At 41.3% G+C, this 22,523-nt stretch overlaps 1 protein-coding gene across 1 annotated transcript in view; it reads right to left on the reverse strand.

Annotated features, from left to right (window-relative positions):
- Window positions 1-1,068: 1,068 nt before the first annotated feature.
- The window catches only part of LOC110488275 (synaptotagmin-11), a 39,693-nt gene continuing 18,238 nt past the window's right edge, over window positions 1,069-22,523 (reverse strand). The window contains exons 3-5 of the mRNA XM_021560435.3: window positions 21,291-21,518; window positions 8,711-8,831; window positions 1,069-8,623 (exon numbers count right to left, since the gene is read on the reverse strand). Coding sequence (XP_021416110.3) covers window positions 8,313-8,623; window positions 8,711-8,831; window positions 21,291-21,518 — 660 coding nt within the window. The 3' untranslated portion in view covers window positions 1,069-8,312. The remainder of the gene's footprint in view (window positions 8,624-8,710; window positions 8,832-21,290; window positions 21,519-22,523) is intronic.

Consider the following 22,523-nt stretch of genomic DNA (forward strand, 5'->3'; position numbering starts at 1 on the left):
CCCAAGAAGACTTGAGGCTGTAATCGCTGCCAAAGGTGCTTTAACAAAGTACTGAGTAATGGGTCTGAATGCTTATGTAACTTTGCTTTGTCATTATGGGGTATTGTATGTAGATTGATGAGGGGAAAAAATGATTTAATACATTTTAGAATAAGGCTGTAACGTAACAAAATGTGGAAAAAGTCTAGGGGTCTGAATACTTCCCGAATGCACTGTATACTAGGCATGTACATGTAACTGCCAAAATAATGGAGATGCTTGAGTAAATGAAGGATACACAGTATATTGAAAGCAGGTGCTTCCACACAGGTGTGGTTCCTGAGTTCATAAAAAAAATGGACATCCCATCATGCTTAGGGTCATATATAAAAATGCTGGGCAGACCATTATTTTTGATACCATGGCTATGCCCCAATAGGATGACAATTCCCTTAACCACAGGGCACAAGTGGTCACTGAATGGTTTGATGAGCTTGAAAATGATGTATGCCATGGCCGTTTCAGTTATCAGATCTCATCCCAATTGAACACTTATAAGAAATTCTGGACTGGCGCCTGAGACAACGTTTTCCACCACCATCAACAAAACACCAAATGATGGAATTTGGCATGGAAGAATGGTGTTGAATCCCTCCAATAGAGTTCCAGACATGTAGAATCTATGCCAAGGTGCATTGAAGCATTTCTGGCTAGTGGTGGCCCAACGCCCTTTTAAGACACTATGTTACCATTTCCTTTATTTTGGCAGTTAACTGTATGTCCCTATTTGCTGTGTGCTTCCTGTGCATTGTTTGATCTTAATTAGCTAGGCCAGACAATTATAGGCTACTGGATATTCTCATGCTGTAAATCTTGTCATCTGTAGCGTATTGGGAAAAAATGTGTAATATGTGTTTGTGTGTGTGTGTATATATATGTATTCAGACATTTGTGTCCGAGAACACAGAGTTTGTGTCTGAGAAAATTATGCATTTACAATTTGGTAATTTAGCAGCCGCTCTTATCCAGAGAGACATCAGTGAGCTTGTCGTGTGTCTGCCCAGGTGACTTAGCAAAAGGACTCAGAAATAGTGTATCAGTTATTTTTTTTATTTGCACATTCGTTGTGTTAACAAATTCAACAAGTCAGCATTAGTGTAATATATTTAGCATAGACTTCATAGCATTATGCAGTTTAAACCCAGTTCAGACTACTTGTCTTATTTTGCATTTCACCCACACAACATACAGTTCTGACTGAGGCGGTGAATCAATGATAGCCAATGGGATACTCATAACCAATGAATCAATTCCTTGTTCTCTTTTTATTTACATTTGACATTTCAGTCATTTAGCAGATGCTCTTATCCAGAGCGACTTACAGGAGTAATTAAGGTTAAGTGCCTTGCTCAACGGCACATAAACATATTTTCACCCAGTCGTCTCGGGCATTCGAACCAGCAACCTTTCGGGTTACTGGCCCAACGTTCTTAACCGTGAGGCTACCCCCCCCCCCCACAACACACGAAAGAGAGGGTTGGGTTGTCAATGGAGGAAAAGAAGGTGCTGAAAGGGAAATGAAGGAGTGTGGATTCAGTGCGGGCCAAGGGATAGGAAGAGGGAGGGCACCCCAACAATGGAACACATTTACAGCGAGGGGAGAACCCTTTGCCATTCCAGGGGGAACAATCACATACTTTAAGGACAGGCGGCAGTGCATCTGCCTGATAGTGCTTGGGAACAAACAGTAATTTACACAAGGATATACGGTATTTAAATGTAGATATCTATAAAATAGGCTTATTTATGCTGTGGGTTCAGGGTGAGGCCAGCAAAACAGAGGGTAACAAAGACGGAGCATTTTGTATCACATCATTTTGTTTTGGATTATTCAGTGATATGGAACATCGTTGCTGATCTTTGCAGGGTGCTTTCTGTGCTATTTACAAAGGAAAACGCTCACAAGAGGAGGAAACTGTTGAATATTGATCACAGGCACCTGTAATATACACAACCTGTGTCTCAAAGTAAAGTCAGAAAATAAACAGTGAGAACATAGAAATAGGAAACTGGAAAATCTTTCAAAGCATAAAGAAATGGGAGAACGTACGTGATTTGTTTTCTAAAATAAGTTAACTTGCAATTATGATACATCTTGATTTGATCTTGACTAAACCTTCCTGTCATGAACAGAACTCACAATGTTGTAGCCAAACTTCTCACCTCTCACAGTAATTATCTGTCATGCACAGACATGAGGCTAAAAAAACACTGGTGTCCTTACCAACCAACCAACCGACATATGACAGCCATCTTTTTCTACAGAATTAGGCCCGCAATGCTAAGATACTGTCATTCTCCTTTCGCCTTTCAAATATGCTCCACTTTTTAACACTTTTAGAATATTGAACGCAACCCCTATTAGTGAAGTTATAGTTAGGAGCCTGAACACTCCACACTAGATACATTGTTTAACTCTCCATCACTGCCAGAGCAATGAATAAAGATAACATCACATCATTCCTCAGCAACCATGTTAGCACCTCCTGGGCAAAGTTGACCAAACAGTGGACTACAACCCATTGGCCTTTCAGTGGTGAGACTGATGTGCTTTATGTCTGTGCTCACACTAGAAATGGGGGCATAGAAGCCTGTCTTCAGGGGTCCATATGGTTAATGCAAACACACACACACACACACATCCAGGCTACTGCCCAGCACCTCTGTGCCCAAGCTAAGACCAGGTTGGGGTTACGGTGTTAAGAGCTAATGCAATTTTTGCCTCACTCCAACGGCTCTCATATCCACATTATTAAATTGTGCCCCAGACTGCAAGCCTCCTACAAATACAAAATCATAGTCACAGGACATTACTCTGAATTGGAAAAAACTACAGTTGGAAAATAATCTCTCTTCATCAAAACCTGTGCGGCTGTTGTGATTATTATCAGCCAAACATTATGAAACCAAAAGACTGAAATGGCTCCTGGGACACAGTGATTCTTAATGAAAATTGCATTTTGTTTCAACAAGTTACCTTGAAATATTAGTTTTGATGGAAACTGAAGATACTGTGCATGTATCTACACTGAACAAAAATATAAAAACACATGTAAAGTGTTGGTCCCATGTTTAATGTGCTGAAATAAAAGATCACAGAAATGTTCCATATGCACAAAACGCTTATTCTTCTCCAGTTTTGTGCACATTTGTTTACATCCCTGTTAGTGAGCATTTCTCCTTTGCCAAGATAATCCATCCACCTGACAGGTGTGGCATATCAAGAAGCTGATTAAACAGACTGATCATTACACAGGTGCACCTTATGATGGGAACAATAAAAGGCCACTCTAAAATGTGCAGTTCTGTCACACAACACAATGCCACAGTTTAGAGGGAGCGTGCAATCGGCATGCTGACTGCATTAATGTTCAGCAGGGCTGTTGCCAGAGAATGGAATGTTTATTTCTCTACCATAAGCATCGTTTTAGAGAACTTGGCAGTATGTCCAACTGGCCTCACAACCCCAGACCACATGTATGGCGCGTGTGGGCAAGCAGTTTGCTGATGTCAATGTTGTGAACAGAGTGCCCCATGGTGGCGGTGGGGTTATGGTATGGGCAGGCATAAACTACGGACAACGAACACGATTGCATTTTATCGATGGCAATTTGAATCCCACAAAAACACAGTGATGAGATCCCGAGGCCCAAGTGAGGCCTATTATTTTTTTAAGGTGTCTGTGACCAACAGATGCATCTGTATTCCAAGTCGTTTGAAATCCATAGATTAGGGCTAAATTCATTTATTTCAATTAACTGATTTCCTCATATGAACTGTAACTCAGTAAAATCTTTGATACATGTTGCGTTTCTATTTTTGTTCAGTATATGAATTTCTCACGGCTGTGAGAGGGGAAACTATAGGACTAAGGACATGAAATGAGCAGGATGTCAAGAACTGAACTGGGAAAGTGTACCTTTTTACTAAAATAAATGTGTGTGAGGGGGCTAACTAAGACCAATTCATATGGCAATTTGATAGCTGTCACGTTCTGACCATAGTTCTTTTGTGTTTTCTTTGTTTTAGTGTTGGTCAGGACATGAGCTGAGTGGACATTCTATGTTGTGCGTCTAGTTTTCCCGTTTCTATGTTTGGCCTGATATGGTTCTCAATCAGAGGCAGGTGTTTGTCATTGTCTCTGATTGTGAACCATATTTAGGTAGCCTGTTTTGTGTTGGGTTTTGTGGATGGTTGTCTTCTGTCTTCGTGTGTCTGCACTAGACAGAACTGTTTTGATTTTTCACATTTGTTGTTTTGTATTTTGTAGTGTTCACGTTTATCGTCTTTATTAAACATGATGAACACTAACCACGCTGCGCTTTGGTCCTCTCCTTCGTCCACAGAAGAAAGCCGTTACAATAGCAAAAACAACAAGATATTAGCCTCCTATGTTACAATATGTACAAATCGATTTTTTTTCTTCAAAAAGTAGCAAAAGAGAGCAAAAAACAAATCTAGTTCCGTAGCAAAGAAAGTTTGGTCAACTCAACCAGTGATAAAAACAAAGGTTGCTGTGGGCTTTTCAAAGTGTGATCAGACATCCAAAATGTTCAGTGTGCAGCCTAGATGTGAGTCCTGCCTACTCAGTTCCTTATGGGATGTGATTACTTTTATAGGAAAGGACACAACTGCCCACTTAACCACTTCCAGCGCCATAAGCGCTATGGCCGTTGCTGTGATACGCCAAGCATTAGGAAAAGAAGCTTACTGAGTGACAACGCCACGCAAATAATGTTATAACAAACACTAATGTTGTGTTTGCTAGCTCAAGTTAGATCAAACTCGCATTAAAGCCAGTTTGTAGGGATGCAGTTTGAGCACCTCAGTGGCCAGTGAAGCGGATTGTGTACAATGTTTACCTGTGTGTAGGGACATGCAGCATTCAAGTTAAGAGGTTAGCAGTGTACACACACAGCAAAGAGACATAGCGTGCGGTGACAGCTTGACTTCCTTTGATTGCTATTGACTATCAGAGTAAAATAAATAAATTAATAATGACAATGGGGGCAGTGCCGCGGAGCAACAGCGGTGATAAACAGAGAGAGAGATCTCGGGGAGAAGAAAGGCACCCAGAACGAGAGCTGACGGCACGGACATCTTTGATGAGTTCAGTGGTTGTGACATTGCAGGAGACTAACATTTGAAATTCTCACGCATATTCACCACACACAAAATATATTGAAAAAAATGAATGTACAATTCTTAAGATGCAGAGTTCAAACGAGGATATACTGAGCTGTTACCAGTAGCATGGCTATAAATTCTAATAATTTGAATTCATGATTTATTCACATAAATTAACAGGAGTAATGCACTGCCAGGCAAGTGTATACAGGGTCAAGTGGCCACTGTGGAACAGCATATAAACGACAAAGCTCACTCTGATAAAAATTGGTTATACTGGTAAAATTGGTGATACAGACACAAAGTTAAAGATACACTAATGGTCCTTTGGTCACTATGACAACAGATGTACTATAAACAGCAGCTTTCGGTACATTAAGGTCCAGTGAATTATAGATACCCATGCTACATGGCTACAGCCTTATCTCAACCAATTGCATCAGGTCTAAAAAGTAAATGCACCAATCAAATGAGAGTGAGAGCAACAGGAGTCACAAAGTAAAACCAGAAATCATCCATTTACTGTAATGGGACAGACCCAATCCACTAACCTTGTCTGCTACTGAGGGAGGGTTCAGTGAAGGGATATCACTGAGACGTGGCAGAGTTCTATTCCATCCCCTCAATTTAGATGAAACTGTTTTGATTAGCTCCACAATGCACTTGTCATAGACACATTGTAATATACTGAACACAGGTTTTCCAACATGTACGTGAACTGAAAGTGAATCATGTCTGATTGTTATGACACTGTTGGTATGAATCTGCCCCACAAAATGAATGTCTCCATTTTGTACCTGTCTCTAAGAGAGCTGGCTTGAACTCAAGCCCATGTTACACTGTGCATGCAAAAGCTCTGACACATGCAGTTTGACTATTGACTTTCATGGATATTGTTGCTGCATGTGAGCTTACTGATGAAACATATGATCCACATAGAAAAAAAGAAACATAAGTAGTGATAAATATCATCAAGACAGCCCCATAGCCTTACCTGAATATAACTTAAAACACTTAGCAACAACTGTATTATCCCCGGTAAATACTGTATTATAAACTGGGTGAGTCGAGCCCTGAATGCTGATTGGCTGACAGCCGTGGTATGTCAGACTGTATTGCACGGGTATGGCAAAACCTTTATTTTTACTGCTCTAATTACGTTGGTAACCAGTTTATAATAGCAATTAGGCACCTCAGGGGTTTGTGGTATATGGCCAATATACCACGGCTACGGGCTGTTCTTAGGCACTACGCATCGCGGCCAATATACCACAGCCCTTAGCCGTGGTATATTGGCCATATACCACACCCCCTCGTGCCTTATTACTTAAATATAGTACCCCATACTGCCCCATAATTTAACCATGCCTCTAATATTACCACTCCTGTTAAAAAAATGTTTTCCCTACCTTAAACTGCCCCATCGCAATATAAATTAAGCACACTCTCTAATTAACATAAACCCCCCCCAATCCTGTGCAGTACCAGGCGATACTTCCTGATTTAAAGGGAATTGGTACACCAGGGCTGCATTTCAAACACTTCAAACACACTCAAACACACACAAAAGACACATTTAAGTGGACGCTTCCGATGACGTATCATGACGTCTTGACGAGTTGACACTTGCAGGACAAGGGAAGAAGTAATTCATTTGAAATGGAACGTTCTTTCCCAGGAAATGTGTCACTCGTTCACCCCACGGTTGTGTGTTTTCAGTCATCATGGAACTGTTGTGTGTGCCTTATATGCGCTACAGTCAATTAAGACAACGCATCCGCAGACATGGAATGTTAGCCATCCTCTACTAAGTTATATCAGGTAAATGGAGAATGACAATGTAAAAGTGTGAAGTCAGAGAACGTTAAGTGCGCAAGTTACCGTATCCAAAAAGCTAACCAAACGAAAACACCATTACTTTTATGATACGTGTTTGAGCCGTCATGTGCACTAGTAGCACAATTTCTAACTTATGTACATTCTTTTTACTTACACTTGTATGTTGACTTCTCCATATTAATGTTGGTTTTAAGTTTTGTCTGACTGTTCTTAGCGGATGTACAATCGTCGTGAATTGAATTATGGGGCGTTTCAGGCCCAGAGTGAACATAATTGTACACTCGCAAACTCAATCAGAAACGAGGGCTGAGGGGCTTACGTTGCCAACTTCCCTTCATTGGCTAATCATTTGGACCAATGACAAAGATGGCCACGGGGGTTCCCCCAAGGGCAAAGGTGAAGGTAAGTGGAGGAGGGTGTCTTTTATGAGTTTGAAATGCAGCCCTGGTTAAGATTAAGAGAGAGTATTACCTACTGTATTCTTCCTTCCCAGGTGTGTTTTATTTTGAACTTGTTCAAGCATGCAAGTAAAGGAATGTTTATACCTATGGGTGGCGGGGGCTGGAGGAGGGGGGGGGTCAGGGGTAGGGTTGTGATGCACTCTCTGTTGTGAACTCTGATTGGAGGAACCACAGCCCCTTCACACACCCACCCAACCGGATCTCGCTAACAGTATTGAATGTGAAGGCTATATATTTGTGTATACATTCAAATGTGTGTGTGGATATATATATATATATATATATATATATATATATATATATATATATATATATATACATACATACATATATATATATATATATATATATATACATACATATATATATATATATATATATACATACATACATATATATATATATATATATATATACATACATATATACATACATACACACACATATATATATATATATTATATATACGTATATAGATTTGCATATATACGTATATATAATATATATATACAAAATTCAGATTTTGGTTTTGAAATCTTCAATCAAGTCTTTTGTGGTCAGTGATTCCTGAAAGTCTGGTCAGATTTCTCTCAGCCCCCGTGGTTGTCTCAATGGTTGCAGGAATTTTTCATAGAAGTGACTGGTCCAACCATACATGTCCATGCTGGGTGGGGTTCCGGTGGTCTAGTTGGGTGTCTTTACTTCAGGCAGGAAGGGTTTTATTTCATTCTTTCATTTTCTAAGATAATAGGTTTGAAATAGTAGTGGGGGTGGTGGTTTTTCGACAGAATATCCACTCCGAGAAATTGCACGATTTTTGAACATCAGGTATTTTTCTGAGCCGTCCTAATACTCGCCCAGGTTGTGCCACTTGGCAATCTGCCGGCGGGGGTTGTCGCAGACCTCTCTCCAGTGGGTGACCCCAGTGTGCATGAGGCTCTGGCCGCCTAGCACCAGGCGGCCCACCACTTCATTCTTGGTGGTACGGTCGAAGTCGACCACCAGGAACTCCACAGAGATGTCGGCCAGCAGCTCGGCGGGTACATCGTAGATGAATGACTCGTTGAAAACGGGGTTGAGGGTGCACTTCTTCACGTGCGTCTTCTTCTTGGCAATGCGCTTGCAGCCGTAGAACACGTTCACCTTCACATAGGGGTCTGTGAGGGATGGATAGAGGGGAAAGTGGGTGAGATGTGTGTGTGTGTGTTTGTTTGTGTGTTTGTGTGTGTGTGCGTAGTACTTACTGCCTGATAGGCCAGTGATGTCCATCTTGGGCAGGTGTTTGGCCTTCAGCACCACCACATTGAGCCTGTGAGTGACAGGCTGGTAGGACAGAGACACCAGTAGCTCCCCACGGCTCACACACTGCAGAGAGAGCACAGGGTTAGAATGTAGATGCACACACACACAGCGGGAAGAACACAGTTAGACACATACAGTGCCATCAGAAAGTATTCACACCCCTTGACCTTTTCCACATTTTGCTGTGTTACAAAGTGGGATTAGAATGGATTTTCATATGAACTATTTACACAAAATACTCTTAATGTAAAAGTAGAAGAAAAATGTGATTTTTTGGGGGACAAATAATGGAAAATAAAACACTAACATATCGATTAGATAAGTATTTAACCCCCTGAGTCAATACATGTTAGAATCACCATTGAATCAGCTGTGAGTCTTTCTTGGTAAATCTCTAAGAGCTTTGCACATTTGGATTGCACACAAAAATCTTGAAGCTCTGTCAAGTTGGTTCTTGATTATTGCTAGACAGTCATTTTCAAGTCTTGCCATAGATTTAAGCCAATTTAAGTCAAAACTTAAGAACACTCAGGAACATTCAATGACATCTTGGTAAGCAAATCCACTTTGTGTTTTAGGTAATTGTACTGCTGAAAGGTGATTTTGTCTCCCAGTATCTGTTGGAAAGCAGACTGAACCAAGTTTTCCTCTATGATTTTGCCTGTGCTTAGCTCTATTCTGTTTATTTTTACCATAAAAAACTCCCTAGTCCTTGCCGATGACAAGCATACACATAACATGATGCAGCCACCAAATGCTTGAAAATATTACTTTAGTGCCTTATTGCAAACAGGATGCACGTTTTGGAATATTTTTATTCTGTAGAGGCTTCCTTCTTTTCACAGTCATGTACAGTTGAAGTCAGAAGTTTACATACACTTAGGTTGGAGTCATTAAAACTCGTTTTTCAACCACTCCACAAATTTCTTGTTAACAAACTATAGTTTTGACAAGTTGGTTAGGACATCTACTTTGTGCATGACACAAGTCATTTTTCCAACAATTGTTTACAGACAGATTATTTCATTTAATCACAATTCCAGTGGGTCAGAAGTTTACATACACTAAGTTGACTGTGTCTTTAAACAGCTTGGAAAATTCCAGAAAATGATGTCATGGATTTAGAAGCTTCTGATAGGCTAATTGACATAATTTGAGTCAATTGGAGGTGTACTTCTGGATGCATTTCAAGGCCTACCTTCAAACTCAGTGCCTCTTTGCTTGACATCATGGGAAAATCAAAAGAAATCAGCCGACCTCAGATAAATTGGAAGAATTGGAGACCTCCACCCACAAGTCTGGCTCACCCTTGGGAGCAATTTCCAAACCACTGAAGGTACCACGTTCATCTGTACAAACAATAGTACGCAAGTATAAAACACCATGGGACCACGCAGCCATCATACTGCTCAGGAAGGAGACACGTTCTGTCTCCTAGATGTGAACATACTTTGGTGCGAAAAGTGCAATCAATCCAGAACAATAGCAAAGGACCTTGTGAAGATGCTGAAGGAAACAGGTACAAAAGTATCTACAACCACTGTAAAATGAGTCCTATATCGACATAACTTGAAAGGCCGCTCAGCCAGGAAGAAGCCACTGCTCCAAAACCGCCATTAACAAAAGCCAGCCTACAGTTTGCGACTACACATGGGGACAAAGATCACACTTTTTGGAGAAATGTCCTCTGGTCTGATGAAACAAAAACAGAACTGTTTGGCCATAATGACCATTGTTATGTTTGGAGGAAAAAGGGGGATGCTTGCAGTGTCTCCTGACCCCTCCTGTCTCAGCCTCCAGTATTTATGCTGCAGTAGTTTGTGTCGGGGGGCTAGGGTCAGTTTGTTATATCTGGAGTACTTCTCCTGTCCTATTTGGTGTCCTGTGTGAATTTAAGTGTGCTCTCTCTAATTCTCTCTTTCTCTCTCGCGGAGGACCTGAGCCCCTAGGACCATGCCTCAGGACTATCTGACATGATGACTCCTTGCCCGTTTCAACTGTTCTGCCTTATTATTATTCGACCATGCTGGTCATTTATGAACATTTGAACATCTTGGCCATGTTCTGTTATAATCTCCACCCGGCACAGCCAGAAGAGGACACCACACATAGCCTGGTTCCTCTCTAGGTTTCTTCCTAGGTTTTGGCCTTTCTAGGGAGTTTTTCCTAGCCACTGTGCTTCTACACCTGCATTGCTTGCTGTTTGGGGTTTTAGGCTGGGTTTCTGTACAGCACTTTGAGATATCAGCTGATGTACGAAGGGCTATATAAATAAATTTGATTTGCAAGCCGAAGAACACCATCCCAACCGTGAAGCACGGAGGTGGCAGCATCATGTTGTGGGGGTGCTTTGCTTCAGGAGGGAGTAGTGCACTTCACAAAATAGATGGCATTATGAGGTAGGAAAATTATGTGGATACATTGAAGCAACATCCCAAGACAGTCAGGAAGTTAAAGCTTGGTCGCAAATGGGTCTTCCAAATGGACAATAACCCCAAGCATACTTCCAAAGTTGTGGTAAAATCGCTTAAGGACAACAAAGTCTAAGGTATTCAAGTGGCCTTCACAAAGCCCTGACCTCAATCCCATAGAAAACTTGTGGGCAGAACTGAAAAGGCGTGTGCGAACAAGGAGGCCTACAAACCTGACTCGGTTACACCAGCTCTGTCAGGAGGAATGGGCCAAAATTCACCCAATTTATTGTGGGAAGCTTGTGGAAGGCTACCCAAAACGTTTGACCCAAGTTAAACAATTTAAAGGCAATGCTACAAAATACTAATTGATTGTACGTAAACTTCTGACCCACTGCGAATGTGATGTAATAAATAAAAGCTGAAATAAATCACTCTACTATTATTCTAACTTTTCACATTCTTAAAATAAAGTGGTGATCCTAACTGACCTAAGAATTTTTACTCTGATTAAATGTCAGGAATTGTGAAAAACTGAGTTTAAATGTATTTGGCTAAGGTGTATGTAAACTTCCAACTTCAACTGTATGTTAGTATTGTGGAGTAACTTCAATGTTGTTGATCAATCTTCAGTTATCTCCTATCACAGCCATTAAACTCTAACTGACCTTACAGATAATTGTATGTACAGAGATGGGTTAGTCATTTAAAAAGTATGAGTATGAGTCCATGCAACTAATTATGTGACTTGTTAAGCACATTTTTACTCCTGAACCTATATAGATTTGCCATAACAAAAGGGTTAAATACTTATTGAATCAGGACATTTAATTTTTTATTAATTTATAAACATTTCTATAGACACAACTTCCCTTTGATGTGGTATGTGTGTAAATCAGTGACACAAAATCTCAATTTAAACCATTTTAAATTCAGGCTGGAGCACAAAATGTGGAAAAAGGCAAGGGGTGTGAATACTTTCTGAAGGCACTGTACATTACACACACACAAAGTACCCATAAAGTACACACATACACACAAAACCTGCCTTGCACAAGAATATGGCAGACAAACCTCCATAACCCACCCATCCACCTACACTTCCGGTATGCACACAATTCATACATAATGACAGTCAAACTAATATACAGTACCAGCCAAAAGTTTGGACACACCTACTCATTCAAGGGTTTTTCTTTATGTTTAATATTTTCTACATTCTAGCATAAATGTGAAGACATACATTTTTTAAAATAACACATGGAATCATGTAGTAACAAAAAAAGTGTTTAACAAATCAAAATATATATTATATTTGAGATTCTGCACACTCTTGGCATTCTCTCAACCAGCTTCATGAGGTAGTCACCTGGAATGCATTTCATTGAACAGGTTTGCCTCAAGTTAATTTGTGGAATTTCTTTCCTTCAAATCAAATCAAAGTTTATATTTGTCATGTGCGCCGAATACAACAGGTGTAGGTAGACCTTACAGTGAAGTGAAATGCTTACTTACAGGCTCTAACCAATAGTGCAAAAAAGGTATTCGGTGAACAATAGGTAAGTAAAGAAATAAAACAACAATAAAAAGACAGGCTATAAACAGTAGCGAGGCTATAAAAGTAGCGAGGCTACATACAGACACCGGTTAGTCAGGCTGAGTGAGGTAGTATGTACATGTAGATATGGTTAAAGTGACTATGCCTATATGATGAACAGAGAGTAGCAAAGAGGGGTTGGTGGGTGGTGGGTGGGACACAATGCAGATAGCCCGGTTAGCCAATGTGCGGGAGCACTGGTTGGTCGGCCCAATTGAGATAGTATGTATAGTTAAAGTGACTATGCATATATGATAAACAGAGAGTAGCAGCAGCGTAAAAAGAGGGGTTGGGTGGAGGCACACAATGCAAATAGTCCGGATAGCCATTTGATTACCTGTTCAGGAGTGTTATGGCTTGGGGGAAAAAACTGTTGAGAAGCCTTTTTGTTCTAGACTTGGCACTTCGGTACCGCTTGCCATGCGGTAGTAGAGAGAACAGTCTATGACTGGGGTGGCTGGGGTCTTTGACAATTTTTAGGGCCTTCCTCTGACACAGTCTGGTGTAGAGGTCCTGGATGGCAGGCAGCTTAGCCCCAGTGATGTACTGGCCCGTACGCACTACCCCCTGTAGTGCCTTGCAGTCATAGGCCGAGCAATTGCCGTACCAGGCAGTGATGCAACCAATCAGGATGCTCTCGATGTTGCAGCTGTAGAAGCTTTTGAGGATCTCAGGACCCATGCCAAATCTTTTTAGTTTCCTGAGGGGGAAAAGGCTTTGTCGTGCCCTTTTCACGACTGTCTTGGTGTGTTTGGACCATTCTAGTTTGTTGTTGATGTGTGTTTGAGCCAATCAGTTGTGTTGTGAAAAGGTAGGGGTGGTATACAGAAGATTGCCTTATTTGGTAAAAGACCAAGTTGATAATACGGCAAGAACAGCTCAAACAAACAACAGTCCATCATTGCTTTAAGACATGAAGGTCAGTCAATGCGGGAAATTTCAAGAACTTTGAAATTTAAAGTGCAGTAGTAAAAACCATCAAGCACTATGATGAAACTGGCTCTCATGAGGACCGCCACAGGAAAGGAAGACCCAGAGTTACCTCTGCTGCAGAGGATAAGTTCATTAGAATAACTGCACCTCAGAATGCAGCCCAAATAAATGGTTCAGAGCTCAAGTAACAGACACATCTCAACATCAACTGTTCAGAGGAGACTGTGTGAATCAGGCCTTCATGGTTAAATTGCTGCTGAAAAAAAAAAATTATACTAAAGGACACCAATAAGAAGAAGAGACATGCTTGGGCCAAGAAACACGAGTAATGGACAGTAGACCAGTGGAAATCTGTCCTTTGGTCTGATGAGTAAAATTTGAGATTTATGGTTCCAACCGCCGTGTCTTTGTGAGACGAAGAGTAGTTGAACGGATGATCTCCACATGTGTGGTTCACACCGTGAAGCACGGAGGAGGAGATGTGACGGTGCTTTGATGGTGACACTGTCGTGATTTATTTAGAATTCAAGGCACACTTAACCAGCATGGCTACCACAGCATTCTGCAGCGATACACCACATCTGGTTTGCTCTTAGTGGGACAATCATTTGTTTTTCAAAAGGACAATGACACAACACACATCCAGGGTGTGTAAGGGTTTTTTGTCCATGAAGGAGAGTGATGGAGTGCTGCATCAGATGACCTGGCCTCCACAATCACCCGACCTCAACCCAATCGACACTTTTTCGTTACTACATGATTCCATTTGTGTTCTTTCATAGTTTCGATGTCCTCACTATTATTCTACAATGTAGAAAACAGTAGAAATAAAGAAAAACCCTTGAATGAGTAGGTGTGTCCAAACTTTTGACTGGTACTGTATATAGACCTCTTTCTGTTCATCTCTTAGTTTCTCTCCGTCCCACTCTTTTTAACTGCTTTCATATGTCTAGCTCTCTTTCAAGGAGCGTCAATTCCTATACTACGTCTAGGTGTCACCATGGCAACGCGCTGCGGGAGGTTAGCCTAAGGCTGAGCTTGAATTTAGAACGGAGAAATAGAGAATTACCGAGGCCGAGACGTGTGTCTGTGTGTAATGTGTGTGCGTGTAAATTTGCTACCATCTGCATACAAAGTATGACGGAAATAGATAGCCTCCTAATTGTCTCCAATACCGTGTATCGGTAGCTTTTTCATTAGTGAGCAAGACTAAATGCCACACTTCATTTAGAATCGCCACTAGTGGCAGGGGAGCTCTGCTCTACAAAAAAACACATAAAAATAGTCTGAAACTACTGGTCTGTACACAACCATTTGTAGTGTACAATAGCTCAGTTCCCTAACATTTTAATATTTTTTCCTTTTTGACTATTTTATAAAGTAAATGATGCATTTTATACTTAAAATTACCTTTTTGAGTACATAAATTAACATGCCAAAGATTCACTGCAGTGTGAGATGCAGAAATTACCCATCATGTTTGGCGTCGCTTAGTTCCCTGACATTTTAATCTAAAGTACAAGTAAATGGTGCAGTTTTTTTTTCTTTCATGGATGGTTCTTGCTGCAAAGCACAGTCATAACAGCGCTAGGAGCTAATGCCGCCATATAAACCAAAGTGTCATTTTGGACGGCTTGTGCTGAATGGGAGTTTTGAAGCGTTTAAGCGCTACTGTAGAATGATGGAGAATCACAATGGCCATGCTCAAAATATGCATTTTATGTTCTAAACGGATAATAGCTTTTATGAACCACCACTAAGTGTGTGAGCTACTTCTGTCGTAATGAGTGTGACGCCCCCCCCCCAATTCAGCCATTTAAGCTTTCCCCCTCCACTTAAGTTCCCCCGCAGATAAAAGTTTAATGGACGTCTCCTCTGGACTTATGGTCTGGCCATTTTCCCCCCACAGTGCCATCTTGCTTTCTCTCCCCCCCCCCCCCCCCCAATTCATCCCCTACTGCCGGATCATCCATCAATCTCCTGTACTCACTTTTGTCTTCTTCATCTAGTCAGTGCTATTGCTCTCTTTCGCCTCTTTCACTCCATCAGCAGATACCTATGTCTCCTCTTTTTCATTTACTCAGACTAATCTCTCTCCCTCTCCTATTTATGTCTTGTTCCTTCTCTCCCTCTCTCTGGAAGATCGATTCCATCCTGTCTCTAAACCCCTTAAGGTTGCACTAAAATAGGAGGGAATTCAATTTAGATAAGAGATAAGGAGGAGAGCGAGAGATGAGGGGGTAGAGAACAAAGAGGAAGAGAAAGGAAGATGAGACAGGGGAAAAAATGGAAATAGAGGGAGAAAGGGAGAGGAGATGGTGGAAGTATGCACTTACAAACCTCCATATGAGGGAGAGGGGTGTGAAATAGTGTGACTGCATGGAGATGAAATGTGTACAGTACCAGTCCAAATTTTGGACACACCTACTCATTCAAGGGTTTATTTATTTACTATTTTCTACATTGTAGAATAATAGTGAAGACATCAAAACTATGAAATAAAACATGGAATCATGCATTAACCAAAAAAAGTGTTTTATATTTGACATGATTTAAAATAGACATCCTTTGCCTTGATGACAGCTTTGCACACTCTTGGCATTCTCTCAACCAGCTTCACCTGGAATGCTTTTCTTGAAGGAGTTCCCACATATGCTGAGCTGGCTGCTTTTCCTTCACTCTGCGGTCCAACTCATCACAAACCATCTCAATTGGGTTGAGGTTGGGTGATTGTCGAGGCCATGTCACCTGATGCAGCACTCCATCACGCTCCTTCTCGGTCAAATAGCCCTTACACATCCTGGAGGTGTGTTGGGTCATTGCCATGTTAAAAAACAAATGATAGTGGGACTAAGTGCAAACCAGATGGGATGGCGTATCGCTGCAGAATGCTGTGGTAGCCATGCTGGTTAAGTGTGCCTTGAATTTTAAATCAATTACAGATTGTGTCACCAGCAAAGCACCATCACAGCTCCTCCTCCATGCTTCACAGTTGGAACCACACATGCGAAGATCATCCGTTCGGTGGTCTGGGGAAATGCATCATCTAGTGAAGTTAGGAGGCTGCAGAATGCACAGAATAAAGCAGCAAGGATTGTTTCAAGGCGGAGATATGGTTCTTCTGTTGCAGTCATGCGCAGTGTTCTTGGTTGGTCATCAATCGAAAAGATAATTGAAAAAAACATGCTTATTTTATTTTATAATATACAGTGCCTTGCGAAAGTATTCGGCCCCCTTGAACTTTGCGACCTTTTGCCACATTTCAGGCTTCAAACATAAAGATATAAAACTGTATTTTTTTGTGAAGAATCAACAACAAGTGGGACACAATCATGAAGTGGAACGACATTTATTGGATATTTCAAAGTTTTTTAACAAATCAAAAACTGAAAAATTGGGCGTGCAAAATTATTCAGCCCCTTTACTTTCAGTGCAGCAAACTCTCTCCAGAAGTTCAGTGAGGATCTCTGAATGATCCAATGTTGACCTAAATGACTAATGATGATAAATACAATCCACCTGTGTGTAATCAAGTCTCCGTATAAATGCACCTGCACTGTGATAGTCTCAGAGGTGCGTTAAAAGCGCAGAGAGCATCATGAAGAACAAGGAACACACCAGGCAGGTCCGAGATACTGTTGTGAAGAAGTTTAAAGCCGGATTTGGATACAAAAAGATTTCCCAAGCTTTAAACATCCCAAGGAGCACTGTTCAAGCGATAATATTGAAATGGAAGGAGTATCAGACCACTGCAAATCTACCAAGACCTGGCCGTCCCTCTAAACTCTCAGCTCAAACAAGGAGAAGACTTATCAGAGATGTATCCAAGAGGCCCATGATCACTCTGGATGAACTGCAGAGATCTACAGCTGAGGTGGGAGACTCTGTCCATAGGACAACAATCAGTCGTATATTGCACAAATCTGGCCTTTATGGAAGAGTGGCAAGAAGAAAGCCATTTCTTAAAGATATCCATAAAAAGTGTTGTTTAAAGTTTGCCACAAGCCACCTGGGAGACACACCAAACGTGGAAGAAGGTGCTCTGGTCAGATGAAACCAAAATTGAACTTTTTGGCAACAATGCAAAACGTTATGTTTGGCGTAAAAGCAACACAGCTGAACACACCATCCCCACTGTCAAACATGGTGGTGGCAGCATCATGGTTTGGGCCTGCTTTTCTTCAGCAGGGACAGGGAAGATGGTTCAAATTGATGGGAAGATGGATGGAGCCAAATACAGGACCATTCTGGAAGAAAATCTGATGGAGTCTGCAAAAGACCTGAGACTGGGATGGAGATTTGTCTTTCAACAAGACAATGATCCAAAACATAAAGCAAAATCTACAATGGAATGGTTCAAAAATAAACATATCCAGGTGTTAGAATGGCCAAGTCAAAGTCCAGACCTGAATCCAATCGAGAATATGTGGAAAGAACTGAAAACTGCTGTTCACAAATGCTCTCCATCCAACCTCACAGAGCTCGAGTTGTTTTGCAAGGAGTAATGGGAAAAAATGTCAGTCTCTCGATGTGCAAAACTGATAGAGACATACCCCAAGCGACTTACAGCTGTAATCGCAGCAAAAGGTGGCGCTACAAAGTATTAACTTAAGGGGGCTGAATAATTTTGCACGCCCAATTTTTCAGTTTTTGATTTGTTAAAAAAGTTTGAAATATCCAATAAATGTCGTTCCACTTCATTATTGTGTCCCACCTGTTGTTGATTCTTCACAAAAAAATACAGTTTTATATCTTTATGTTTGAAGCCTGAAATGTGGCAAAAGATTGCAAAGTTCAAGGGGGCCGAATACTTTCGCAAGGCACTGTACATATTTTAAAACGGCCAAGTTCTATTCACAATGGTATTCAGTTGGTAAGAGACAGACATTCCCTAAATACTAGGATACTATTTAAATATAGTATATAGAAATGTTGTGGGACTATAGTAGATGTATATTCAATATATTTTTTTAGATTGAGTATTTATTGGGTCATTATGCTAGTGTATTATGTATGTTTGTAATAGTGTGTTATATGTGAAAGTGTGTTTGTATTAGAAATTGTATTTTACTGTTAAGGACTCTTGGAAGATTAGTCCAAATGGGGACTAAAAGAGATCCTAATAAAATAAAATCACATTCTCTGCGTCTCACAAAAACACGGCGGTTGGAGTCAAAAATATCAAATTTGGACTCATCAGACCAAAGGACAGATTTCCACCATTCTAATGTCCATTGCTAGTGTTTCCTGGCCCAAGCAAGTTTCTTATTCTTATTTGTGTCCTTTAGTAGTGGTTTCTTTGCAGCAATTCGACCATGAAGGCCTGATTCACGCAGTCTCCTCTGAACAATTGATGTTGAGATGTGTCTGTTACTTGAACTCTGAACCATTTATTTGGGCCGAATATCTGAGGCTGGTAACTCTAATGAACTTATCCTCTGCAGCAGAGGTAACTCTGGGTCTTCCATTCCTGTGGCAGTCCTCATGAGAGCCAGTTTCATCATAATGCTTGATGGTTTTTGCGGCTGCACTTGAAGAAACGTTCCAAGTTTGTGCCATTTTCTGGATTGACTGACCTTCATGTCTTAAAGTAATGCTTATTTGAGCTGTTCTTGCCATAATATGGACTTGGTATTTTACTAAATAGGGCTATCTGCTGTATACCACCTCAACCTTGTCACAACACATCTAACTGACTCAAACGCATTAAGGAAAGAAATTCCACAAATAAAAACTCTTAACAAGGCACACCTGTTCATTGAAATGCATTCCAGGTGAAAACCTCATTAAGCTGGTTGATGGTTGAAAGAATGCCAAGATGTGCAAAGCTGTCATCAAGGCAAAGGGTGGCTACTTTGAAGAATCTCAAATATAAAATATATTTTGTTTAACGCTTTTTTATGTGTTATTTCATAGTTTTGATTGCTTCACTATTGTTGTACAATGTAGAAAATAGCACAAATAATGGAGGAAGATATTATGCATGTGTGTACACATCTGCACTGTCTCGCTTGACAGGCGTACAGTGGCACTGGGAATGATACTTATGCCTGTAATGTGTTTACACGCGTGTGTGCATGACTGTGTGAGTGCATGTGCGTGTCTGCGGTCTTCGAAGAGTAGCTGTGTGTACTGCATGAGTTCTAGAGATGATATGAATATGTTTTAATGTCTCTGTGGGAACGTAATGGTGTGTAGCTTATTTACGGTCTGTCCTAACAGCCATATGGTCTAATCAGTGCAGACTTTGTACCGGGTCTCTCTCTGTGTGTGAGTCTGGCTGTGTGCAGTATGCATTCAGTGCAGGTTTCTTTATATTGATCATTTTTTCAGTGCAGATTGTGTTGGGCGGAGGTCTTTCTCATATAGTGCAGGCCTCTTTCTCTCTGTCCCTCCCTCCTTCTCTCTGCGTGTGTGTTATGGATGGGGCCCTTTCTTGTCAATCGGAGTAGCCCCCCCCCCCCTCTATTTCTCTTTCCATCACCCTCTCTCTCTCTCTCTCCTCTTTCTATACCACCCCTCTGCTCTCTCACACCCCTCCTTTCCTCTGTCTGTCCGCCCCCCCTACTCTGTCTTTCTGCTCTCCCTCTACCCCACTCTCCCTCCCTCTGCCTTATATGGATCATGTTTAATGATGTGGGGAAGAGGCTTTTGTTTCCGGTGCTGACCATGATGGATGTCTTCCTACAGTCAGAAATAACACCAGTCTCTCTCCACTTTTATGGGCCTAATGGGCCTCCAATCAATACACACACACACAAAGAGACCAGCCTCCCAGATATGTTTCAGCTGCACGTGTGTGTGTGTGGAGTGTTTGGGAGTGCATGCGTGTGTGATAATAATTAAATGAGAGAAAGATTGGTTGTTTGCAATAATACATATGCAATAGCCAAAAAGCAACAAGCCAGGATTGGTTATTATATTATTTACACCATTTCATATTTCAATCTGTAGACATTTATTTAGCAAATGTATCACCCTTCTGCTAACCCTGTGCTAGAAACCAGCTATGATTAGTCAGTCTCTTCTCTCTCTCCATCTTTCTTTCTCTCTCTCCACTCGCTCTCCTTATCCCTCCCCCTTCATCTCTAGTGTTGCTGGCCATAAAAGCCCAGTAACTGCTCATCCTATCCATCCTAACCTCCTCTCTCTCCTTCCTCCCACTCCCCCTTTCTCCATCCTCACCTTTCCAACTCCTCCCTCTATCCTCAAATTCTGTCTACTCATCTCTCTATGAATTTCTATCTTTTACCACACCCCTTCCCTCCCTCCCTTTCATCCTCTCTTCATCGGTCCTTCATTCTAGAGTATATTTCATCATCTATCCTCCATCCCTCACCTTTATTCCTCTGAAATGTATTTTTAATAAAAAATAAAAATCCTCCTCCATCACCCAGTTTCCCCTCTCTCTCTCTCTCTCTCCCTCCTTTCCTTCTCTAACTAGGATGGGTCTATTGTCAGGCCATTACTGTAAAACAGAAGGAATGTGTTGTTAATAACCTATCTAAATAAAGGTAATAAATCAAGGTAATGTCTTCTCTCTTCCCTCCCTCCATCCACCCCCTCCTCCCCATCCCTCACCTGGATGTGTCTCTTGCTGATCTGTTGGGTGATGTGGACTCGTCCCGTGCTGGGGTCCACCCCTGCCAGGGGTACCGCCGCCTCCCCGATGACATCATCACGGGCAAAGCGGTCAAAGCTAAGCACCAGGAAGTGCAGCGTGAGGTCAGGCAGTGCGCTGTAGGCCACGCCGTAGAACGTAAACGTCTCGTCAAATACTGGCTCCAGGGTCTTCCTCAGAACGCGGGTCTGCAGAGCAATCGCTTTTATTTCAGTCTGGTTGCTATTGTGACAGTAGCACTTAAACAGTTACAGTGACACTAACACTATCTTTTACAATAACAAATACAGTGCCTTGCGAAAGTATTCAGCCCCCTTGAACTTTGCGACCTTTTGCCACATTTCAGGCTTCAAACATAAAGATATAAAACTGTATTTTTTTGTGAAGAATCAACAACAAGTGGGACACAATCATGAAGTGGAACGACATTTATTGGATATTTCAAACTTTTTTAACAAATCAAAAACTGAAAAATTGGGCGTGCAAAATTATTCAGCCCCCTTAAGTTAATACTTTGTAGCGCCACCTTTTGCTGTAAGTCGCTTGGGGTATGTCTATCAGTTTTGCACATCGAGAGACTGAAATGTTTTCCCATTCCTCCTTGCAAAACAGCTCGAGCTCAGTGAGGTTGGATGGAGAGCATTTGTGAACAGCAGTTTTCAGTTCTTTCCACAGATTCTCGATTGGATTCAGGTCTGGACTTTGACTTGGCCATTCTAACACCTGGATATGTTTATTTTTGAACCATTCCATTGTCGATTTTGCTTTATGTTTTGGATCATTGTCTTGTTGGAAGACAAATCTCCGTCCCAGTCTCAGGTCTTTTGCAGACTCCATCAGGTTTTCTTCCAGAATGGTCCTGTATTTGGCTCCATCCATCTTCCCATCAATTTTAACCATCTTCCCTGTCCCTGCTGAAGAAAAGCAGGCCCAAACCATGATGCTGCCACCACCATGTTTGACAGTGGGGATGGTGTGTTCAGTGTGATGAGCTGTGTTGCTTTTACGCCAAACATAACGTTTTGCATTGTTCAATTTTAGTTTCATCTGACCAGAGCACCTTCTTCCACATGTTTGGTGTGTCTCCCAGGTGGCTTGTGGCAAACTTTAAACAACACTTTTTATGGATATCTTTAAGAAATGTCTTTCTTCTTGCCACTCTTCCATAAAGGCCAGATTTGTGCAATATACGA

Source organism: Oncorhynchus mykiss, chromosome 30 (genome assembly GCF_057628025.1).
Source record: "Oncorhynchus mykiss isolate SJ-2025 chromosome 30, ASM5762802v1, whole genome shotgun sequence".
NCBI classification, from domain to species: Eukaryota; Metazoa; Chordata; class Actinopteri; order Salmoniformes; family Salmonidae; genus Oncorhynchus; species Oncorhynchus mykiss.